General features: G+C 41.2%; 1 protein-coding gene across 1 annotated transcript; it reads right to left on the reverse strand.

The window, feature by feature from the left end:
- Positions 1 to 222: 222 nt before the first annotated feature.
- On the reverse strand, positions 223 to 3,753 carry LOC121715578. The gene is made up of 4 exons (XM_042101450.1): positions 2,577 to 3,753; positions 2,230 to 2,388; positions 1,935 to 2,033; positions 223 to 1,147 (listed from the first exon to the last, which is right to left on the reverse strand). Exons 1-4 carry the CDS (start codon positions 2,676 to 2,678, stop codon positions 827 to 829), a joined length of 681 nt encoding a protein of 226 aa, XP_041957384.1. The 5' UTR covers positions 2,679 to 3,753; the 3' UTR covers positions 223 to 826.
- Positions 3,754 to 10,064: the final 6,311 nt, after the last annotated feature.

Below are 10,064 nucleotides of genomic sequence, written 5' to 3' on the forward strand. Positions count from 1 at the left end.
CCTGAACTTAATATTCTAATTTAGTGTAATGTCATAATACATGTTTGTAGGCATTGCAAATGGAGGTTTGTATGGCTTAAAAAAATGGTGTTGTATTTAGAGCTCATCTGAGGGAATACACTTTTATTCTCAACGTTTCGTATTTGCTGAATGCATCTTACTTTTAAATAACACTCAAGTTATTTACATGTCAGCTTGCACACCAACACAGCAAAATCTTTGTTTTTGTGCAAATAATCTGGGTTTTATTGAAAGTTTTCAGTGTGAAAGTGAAAACATGAGTTATTTGCATCTTTTGTAAGTTATGCACGTAGTCAACAATGAACTATCAAAAAAAGAAAAGGTCATTCAGACAGACCATTTATACAGAACGGTCAAAAGTACCACAAATAGCACTGAAAGGTTCCTCTGCTGGTTTGTAATAGAAGTTACAACATATTTCAAATATTATGTAGCAACATAATGTAGCCAAAGACAAATATGAAAAAAGGTAATTCAGACAGACCATCTGAACAATAGGGAACAGTCAAATGTACCACAAAAAGCATTTAAAGGTTCTTCTGCTGGTTTGTATCTGAAGTTAGCAAAAGTTATTGATTGCACAGAAAAAATAAACATTCAAACTCTCAAAAGTTTCTTTGAAATGTAAATCACAAGTCATTCAGACAAACTACTTGAAAAATAAAATACTCAAAGTACGGCACATGTTCTGCTGGTTTAACATCCATACAATAAACTTAGGATTCCCACTCAAAGCAAATGTTACTTGTGGCTGTCAAACAGGTATTGCAAAACATTGCCATTAAACAGTGTGTAAGCATGTTGTTTACTGCAAGAGTTTATTTTTGAAAGACTGAACTCTAGCTGAGCAAACATCACCAAGTCCAAGGAAAACTTTCTGAATCACCTCACATGTGTATTTCAACTCTTTAGGGTACTGAAAATTGAGAGCGTAGTACAAGAGGCCAAAAAAAAGTGCAAATGCATTTGGCAAATCACAGATGTTGTGCATTACCACAATCTCCTCTAGTATGATGGCATAATCTTCAATGTGTGGTGGGGAAGCGGAGGCCCCTACATCATCTTCAATCACAGTCATGATGGCCATCTTCACACCTTTTGTGTAGTCTGCTTCTGGATCAGTGTTCTGTTGAGCACCAAAACAAGCAAAAATGAGTTCTTACATATGAGCAGAAATTAATGTGTAGCTAATGATGTTGTGTCCCTTTAAAACTTTGTACATTTTTAACCCCATTATCGTTTTCCTTAGGGTCACTCCATGCTTAAGGAAGCAAAAAAAACAGACAAAAATTCATTCGACCTAGCTAGAGATCTGCACTGGCTGCCAGCGCTTCGGAATAGCTATAACGATATCCTATGGGGGCAACCCTTATCTGCTTTTGGAGCCTCTAAACACACTCAGAAAACCATTCCACCAATGTAACATGAGTTGGTTCCTTACGAGACACCACCATGCTCGTTTAACTCAAATAACGTGGCGAAACAATATAAACTTTGTGTTTTTGCATGGAGTCACTCACCGCAGATTTTCCCATTGACATATGCAGAAAGCCCTTACTAGCCGATAGCTGGATATGTCAATGGGGAAATCTGCGGTGAGTGACTCCATGCAAAAACACAAAGTTTATATTGTTTCGCCACGTTATTTGAGTTAAACGAGCATGGTGGTGTCTCGTAAGGAACCAACTCATGTTACATAGGTCTTGGAATGGTTTTCCGAGTGTATTTAGAGGATCCAAAAGCAGATAAGGGTTGCCCCCATAGGATGGCGTTATAGCTATTCCAAAGCGCTGGCAGCCAGTGCAGATCTATGGCTAGGTCGAATTCATTTTTGTCTGGGTTTTTTGCTTCCCTAAGCATGGGGTGACCCCTCAGGAAAACGATAATGGGGTTAAGTTCTCCTTTATACTTACCAAGCGTGTTGTTAGAATCGTCTCTGCTCCGTAGTCTTTCAGGAACAATGGAAGCCCTCGGAGTGCCACGGTCTTTCTGTGCATGGAAATGTCCGATGTCTGAAAAAAGCAAACATTACAAAAAAAAAAAATCCTTAAGAACTTTCATTTCCACAAAACAAATATTGATTTCTGTTGTGGTCATTCTATTACTTCTCAACAAGCAACTTAGGCAATCAAAAATACCATAAAACACCATTTAGACCACAGCAGTAGATTTACAGTATCTACTACATCTACATGTCTTTCTTATCACCTGCTTATCCAATGAGTCAAGGAGTGTCTGCATCTCTTCACCCAAATGTGCTCTTCTGTTTCTGAACATCTGCAGGAGTCTTGGGGTGTGTGTGTCAACAGCTTCCAGGAATGTTCTCTTGAGGTTAATCATCGTTAATCTGTGAAATTCACAGTTCACCTATAGAAGAAAAGTGCTTAAAGGTTTATAAAAGCTATTAGAAAGCAAATAAACACAAGAATACATTAGTGAAATTATGAGAGACGGAAATCAGAGAGTGTGTCACCAAAGAAGCAAGCTGAAGAAAAGGTTTTGGAAGAAAAAAGCAGACAGAGTAAGAGTTAGAATGACTTGAGAAGTACACCAACCTGATACTCCAGGAAGAGAGCTGGCCATCTGTTTTTCACCAATACAACATGGGGTTCCTGTTCAACTATTTCTTTCCTTCGCAAGGAGAATGTGCGATCCATAGCTCCACTGACATGTTAGGATTCCTTTTTTCCATCTCAATGGTTATTGAATCTCGATCCTTTTCCAAGGAGTCTTCACTCTGTCCAGCGGGGTGGTTAGGAAGGAAATTGACCTCGGCTCTTCTTGCTTTTTTGAAAGGTCTTCCATGGTTTCCCCGCCTTTCATTCACCTTCACTTCTTCACAGCCTGCATTGCGCAGCTTCTGACGGTAGTTTCCAATTTTGAATGCAATACTGATATTCCATCCATTCCACCCATTTCCGCTTCCTGGTTCACGAAGGCAGGGATGTTTATTGACAAGAGCTATTGCTATAGACTCTCTTTCTTTTGGTTCTGGATATGCAGTAATCTCAAACACAGCTTGCGCAATTTTATCTAGAATGTCACTTTTCATGTCTCTAGTGGCTTCTAACAGGATGCCCTTCTCTTTGTAGGCATCATTTCCTTTTTGGAGGCGCAATTCAACATCATAGGCAAAGGTTGGTATCGGAAAAGGAGTTGGCCATGCAGAAACCCGTCTAGATGTACCAGGACAGCTACATGAACTTGGAGGTGATGCTGTATCCAGTGACGACAGTGACACATCTGATCCATCAGGGTCAGGAACATCTGATCCATCAGGGTCAGGGCTTGCCTCATAAATCACCTTCAGGGTAGCTTTCTCAGGTGGTAGCTCTGAAATAGCTGTTAAGTTGCAGAGTTCATTTCCAAACTCTGGGTCCTCAAATTGGAGAATGAATCCTTTGTTCAGCTGCAGTTGATCTTGTAGAATTTCTTTTAAGCTTTGTAATGAGCTGGGGAGATCTGGCATACTTATTTTTTTTATGTTGTTCGGCGATATTATGACACGCAGCAACATTTTCTAAATTTCTGCAGAACAAAAAGAATTGTAGCGATTATTTGAATGACTTAACATGAAAGCAAGATAAAGCATTAGTCTCTGACAAAGGTATTGGAATTTCAGTGCTCATGAATCACAAATGCATTAAATCATATCAGTGATCACAGACCACCTCAGTGCAACAGAAATTTCTTCGGTGACACTAGAAGCTTTCCCCTGACAGAGTAGGCTATCAAAGGATAAAAGTCATTTAAGTCATCAAATGTCAAGATAGATGTCAGTCTCAGCATAACTTGTCTCATCCAACTCATACGATCTAAGATGTTCTATATACCAAGACGGGAGCTTTATGCAAAGGAACCCCAAGTCTTCTGCAACGAGAATTCTATGTATTCTGTGGAATTCTGGTAGGCCACCACACTGACCTGCAGAAATTATCATGCCCTCTCTGTATCTAATTCCATCCACTTGAACATCGGATGACAAAGACACAGACTCGAGGTGGGAAAACCTTCTCTCTAAAGCCCTTTTCCACGATGCATCTAAAGATGCAGCCTGAACAACGTTCACTTTCTCAACATGGATACGGTGGCTTAGTAGATGTGAATCAAGATGATATGCAACCATTAACTGGTGTTTGGTTGCCAAGGTGACTAGAATGTTCTTGAAATTCTTGGTATCATGGACAACCGTTTTGAAAAAACTGTGTTTTGCCTCAAAACGCATTGTCCATAACTCAACCAAGGGACCAAAACATCTAATAAGATGTGCATAGTGCTCCAAAAAATGATGTTTGGGCCGTAAACGCAGTTCAGGAAAAGTCTTAAGTAGCAAGCAGAAGGAAAAAAAAAATCACCTGCCCCTAGACTTGAGGTAACGTTAGCTAGCTAATGTTCGCTAGCAGTTAGCTAAGCGCGCCAAAACATTGTTTATTTTTAAACACAACGGTCTTACGTATAATATCAGCCTTAGTCTACATACAGAGATACTAAACGACCAGACGTATTAGTCGGCAGAACTAAGGGGGGCCTTACATTTGAACACGAACCCTGTTGTCTGTGTGTGAACTTACCAAAGTCGTTGTGCCCATAGGTTGTGCCTCGCGCGCCTCTCCTCTCCATTAGCGGTGGAATCCGACTGCGCATGCGTGGTCTCGTTCCCAAAAAGTTGGCTGAACTTTGCCCTGCGATTAACTTACATTTTGAATTTCTCCAAACTTTACCACTCAAGTTCTCCTAATGTTAATAAAAAACAGTCATATAACACACGATTGCAAGTTAAGACAACGGTCACTTGTAAGAATGTTCTTTCTTAATTAGTTTTTCAAGTTGTGGCCACTATTTCCCAAGTTTGATTTTTTACAGTGTATTAGCAGAGAGGTTTTATTTTAAATTGTATAATTTTCAAAAAAGTATAATTATTGCAAGTTGCACTACTTTTTGTATTGGTTTGATACAAGATGTTTGTGAAATTTGCACAGTAAACGTTCTGTATTTTGACTGCAATTGTCTTTGCATTCTGATTAGATTCTTAATTAGAATCATGAGTGGCTCTTTGTAAACAGCATCATTTTCTGGGGCCATGCAAAACTGCATTACCACTGGAGTGGAGTTATTATGACCGCCGCGCAGCGAAGAGGCGGTCATATAGGTTTAGTCAGATTTTTTTTTTTTTTTTTCTTTTTTTTTTTTCTTTTTCGCATGCCCAAATTTCCATCAATGATTCCCGGGACACTGAAAGACCGGGGTACACGAAACTTGGTGGGCATGTAACCCCACATGGATAGCATGGAACCATCGTTTTTCGTTTTGATCTGTAGCCCCCCCGCTGGACTGGACCCCCGAAAGGAGGGTAGGGCAGACAGTTTTCTGTGAATATCTCGAAAACCGTAGGGTTAAGGAGGACCATTTTTTTTTTGTATGTTGATCTCAAGGGGCCATGTCAACCCATTCCATAACCACTCATTTCATGTATAGCGCCACCTAGTTAAACACAAAAAAGTAAAAATGAGGTGTTGTAATTGAAGGTACCTGTGACCTAACATAGTCAAAACTGCACGAAATTGGAAGTATAGGATCATTATGACACCCTCTGTCTGCATGCCAAGTTTTGTGGAATTCCGTTCATGGGGGGCCACACAATAAATTAATTTATGTTACTATACACCTGTAGGTGGCCGGAGGTGGCCGGAGACAGTTTTCTGTGAATATCTCGAGAACCGTAGGGCCTAGGAGGTCCACCTTTTTTATGTATGTTGGTCTTAAGGGGGCATGTCAACCCATCCCATTACCACTTATTTCATGTATAGCGCCACCTAGTTAAAAATTAAAAAGCAAAAAATTAGGTGTTTTCATCACAATATCTCTGGCTGACAAGGTCAAATCTGCACGAAATTAAAAGTGTAGGATCATTATGACACCCTCCGAATGCATGCCAAGTTTTGTGTACTTTCGTTCATGGGGGGCCTTACAATAAAATAATTTATGTGTACATTTAGTGACGTACACCAACAAGGATTCCCGGGACACTGAAAGACCGGGGTACCCCCGGTACACAACCCCCCCCCCCCCCTCCCCGTGCTGGGCTGGGCCCCCCGAACCGCAAAAAAAACAGTTTTTCCTAAATAACTACCTGAACCGTGGCACTGAGGATGAAGAATCTTTTATGGTATGTTGGTCTCAAGGGCCCACATCAACCTGGCTCATAATCACTCATTTGTGATTTGCACCCCCACCCCCCCGGTAGAAAATGAAAATGCAATATTATTCTGCTTTAATCGCCCCTATCTTCAGTTAAGATGTTCAGAACTGCACCAAATTTTATGTGTATGATTGACCTGGCATTCTCTGGGGGTATGCCCAGTTTCGTAGAATTTCATCCATGGGGGGGTCTAAAAAAATTAGGTTATGTGTACATTTAGTGACTGTACACTCATTGGCCTGTAAATGGCGGTGCACACATATACACATGCACACACACAGGCACCCACATACTATCTGTATTAGAACAGCCGATACATAATTACAAATTCAGTAGGATTAAAAGAAAGCCAAAATAAATATTCATCATCATCATCATGGCTGCATTTTCAGTATTGGCGATAAGTAGTCGTTTGTCCACTAGATGGCGCATTGTTGCAGTGAGACGTAATTTTGTTGGAAGTTAAAAGTGGGTTGGAAAAACAATGGACGCTTCCTACAAGGACTGTAGTTTACCGCAGCGAACATCTAATAAGGATAGGACGATGTTCACATGAAGTGTAATTCCCATTTCTTCTTGAAGCCGAAATAAATCTGAGGATGTTTATCGGACATGCTTGGTTTTTACTGCAGGTACGTTAATCTTGTAATATCAATAAGGACCTAGGTAATGTTACCGTTAGCGTTGGTTGAGTGATGGAGGCCCATTTGATTGATTGCATTTGTAGAAAACTATAAATGCGGTTATACCAAGCAAATTGATAGCAGCACTGTTTGTATCTTTCGACTATCATTTATTGTACGTTCTACAAAATCATTCTGTGCAATGGAAGATTTACCAACGTCACACCAGTCTGATACAGTTTTGCCTATACATGCGTGAGACTGAGACGCCTGTTTATTTTGTTTTAAGTGCGTGCAGGGTGTGAGAGGGGAATCGATGTGCTTTGATTCCAGCTTGGTAGTTGTAGTCTGTGAAATTAAAAAGCACGTGTGTGTGAAGTATCCAAACAATGACACCTTAATTTCATTATGGCTGCTTTAGCAACACACCTTAAGCTACTGTGTAGTGGGTCCCATTTAGAAGTGGCTAGGCCTACTTCATTCGTGCTTTCCTTGACTCATGGAGCTGCGTGAATGTTATTACAACTTTTCGCCACAATATGGCAGTTTAAGTCCGCTTGATACTGTAAGGCGTAAACCATTGGTTTCCAAAGGAGATTTTATTTGTGTCGCCAGCATAGCCTATTGACAATTTATGTTGTAAATAGGCCTACCTTATAGCCTAATCCTACCTGTAGCTTAGGGAAGCTAACAGCTTTCTATTAGGATCTAGTTTGTTAGTTACCGTTTTGTCATAACTCCCTGATGCATTTTTGCATTTAGAATAGCCAGAGCGTGTATATCTCAATCGGAAAATTAAACAATATCGGGTGCCTATGGACTAGGCTGGGTGAACCCAGCCTGATCTGCCCGCTATTTATTTTTTGATTTCTTAAAAGATTGAGCTTGGTCTGATGAAAGCCAGACTAGCCATGGGACCTCAGTTACACAATGCAAGGGAACATGAATCAGCCTATATTTGCACGGACAAAAGCTCTTCAACTTTGGCCCGTTAAAATGTGTATGAACAGTCTAGCGACGCATTTCATCAAGGCCAATTTGGACATGTCAGTTATTTGCACCACTGGTTAGATGTAAAACAGCATTTCGTTTCAGACTACTGTTACTTAATTTATGCATTAACAATAACGTTTCTGACTACTGTTACTTAATTTGTGCATTGACAATAAAGTATTACATGAACTAAAGATGACTAAAATCTTATGTAGAAGAAGAAACATTCACAAAAAATCCATCCATCCAAAAATTACCTTTGTTTTTGATAGCTGTTGAAAACGGCATGGAACTGACAGAGATGTTTTTGTTTATAAATACATAAAAAATAAATAAAAAAATAACATTATGCTGATACCTTTTGCTTTTCCCAAATACAATGTAGCCTACAGGTGTAAGTGAGCTTTCATCAATCCAGTTGCAATGGATGAACTGTGATGAACTGCCCTACTTGTGATTGTTTAGAGATTTTAAAGGTTTTATAAAAATGCTACATCTTCTTTGGCTATTCAACCTGCGACGCTGGCACAATGCTTCAAGTGCTTTGCACAGCGGCGTCTAATCCATTGTGCTACGGGAGCTCTGATTAACGTGGTGCTCGGTGTTCTATCCATTATGACAGTCTCGTAACGCTGGCCGTAGTGTGTGTAGGCCAAAGGCCTTCCTTGTAAAAAATTATTTGTATTTCTCTGGCTGTTGCAATTGATATCAGTGGTTAATATGAGTGCCCTCAGTAAAGAGCGCAACAGACAGCAAACAGTTAGAAACAGTCACGCAATTGGCTTCTTAAGAGATCGCACGCACGCACGCACGCACGTTCTCGTGATATTCCGATCCGCGATTGCAATGATTAGGCTACGGTAAAATTAATGGGAGACAGCGGTGGTCACGTCATGAAGCAGGATTTGAACCTGCGACGCTGGCACAATGCTTCAAGTGCTTTGCACAGCGACTTCTAATCCATTGTGCTACGGGAGCTCTGATTAACATGGTGCTCGGTGTTCTATCCATTATGACAGTCTCGTAACGCTGGCCGTAGTGTGTGTAGGCCCAAGGCCGTCCATGTAAAAAATGATTTGTATTTCTCTGGCTGTTGCAATTGATATCAGTGGTTAATATGAGTGCCCTCAGTAAAAAGCGCAACAGACAGCAAACAGTTAGAAACAGTCACGCAATTGGCTTCTTAAGAGATCGCACGCACGCACGTTCTCGTGATATTCCGATCCGCGATTGCAATGATTAGGCTACGGTAAAATTAATGGGAGACAGCGGTGGTCACGTCATGAAGCAGGATTTGAACCTGCGACGCTGGCACAATGCTTCAAGTGCTTTGCACAGCGACTTCTAATCCATTGTGCTACGGGAGCTCTGATTAACGTGGTGCTCGGTGTTCTATCCATTATGACAGTCTCGTAACGCTGGCCGTAGTGTGTGTAGGCCCAAGGCCGTCCATGTAAAAGATGATTTGTATTTCTCTGGCTGTTGCAATTGATATCAGTGGTTAATATGAGTGCCCTCAGTAAACAGCGCAACAGACAGCAAACAGTTAGAAACAGTCACGCAATTGGCTTCTTAAGAGATCGCACGCACGCACGCACGTTCTCGCGATCTTACGATCTGCGATTGCACTAATTAGGCTACGGTAAAATTAACGGGAGACCGCGGTGGTCACGTCATGAAGCAGTATTTGAACCTGCTACGCTGGCACAATGCATCAAGTGCTTTGCACAGCAACGTCTAATCCATTGTGCTACGGGAGCTCTGATTTTTTGGTGCTCGGTGTTCTATCCATTATGACAGTCTCGTGACGCTGGCCGTAGTGTGTGTAGGCCAAAGGCCTTCCTTGTAAAAAATGATTTGTATTTCTCTGGCTGTTGCAATTGATATCAGTGGTTAATATGAGTGCCCTCAGTAAAGAGCGCAACAGACAGCAAACAGTTAGAAACAGTCACGCAATTGGCTTCTTAAGAGATCGCACGCACGCACGTTCTCGCGATCTTCCGATCCGCGATTGCAATGATTAGGCTACGGTAAAATTAATGGGAGACAGCGGTGGTCATGTCATGAAGCAGGATTTGAACCTGCGACGCTGGCACAATGCTTCAAGTGCTTTGCACAGCGACTTCTAATCCATTGTGCTACGGGAGCTCTGATTAACATGGTGCTCGGTGTTCTATCCATTATGACAGTCTCGTAACGCTGGCCGTAGTGTGTGTAGGCCCAAGGCC

This window comes from Alosa sapidissima, chromosome 8 (genome assembly GCF_018492685.1).
Source record: "Alosa sapidissima isolate fAloSap1 chromosome 8, fAloSap1.pri, whole genome shotgun sequence".
Classification (NCBI taxonomy): domain Eukaryota; kingdom Metazoa; phylum Chordata; class Actinopteri; order Clupeiformes; family Clupeidae; genus Alosa; species Alosa sapidissima.

Excerpts from the sequence above, each read along its gene's own strand:
- LOC121715578 (XM_042101450.1), bottom strand. The coding sequence starts at position 2,678 with ATGGATCGCACATTCTCCTTGCGAAGGAAAGAAATAGTTGAACAGGAA. Across the intron at positions 2,389-2,576 it reads CTCTCTTCCTGGAGTATCAG|GTGAACTGTGAATTTCACAG; the intron begins GTTGGTGTACTT and ends TTTCTTCTATAG. Across the intron at positions 2,034-2,229 it reads TTGACTCATTGGATAAGCAG|ACATCGGACATTTCCATGCA; the intron begins GTGATAAGAAAG and ends TGCTTTTTTCAG.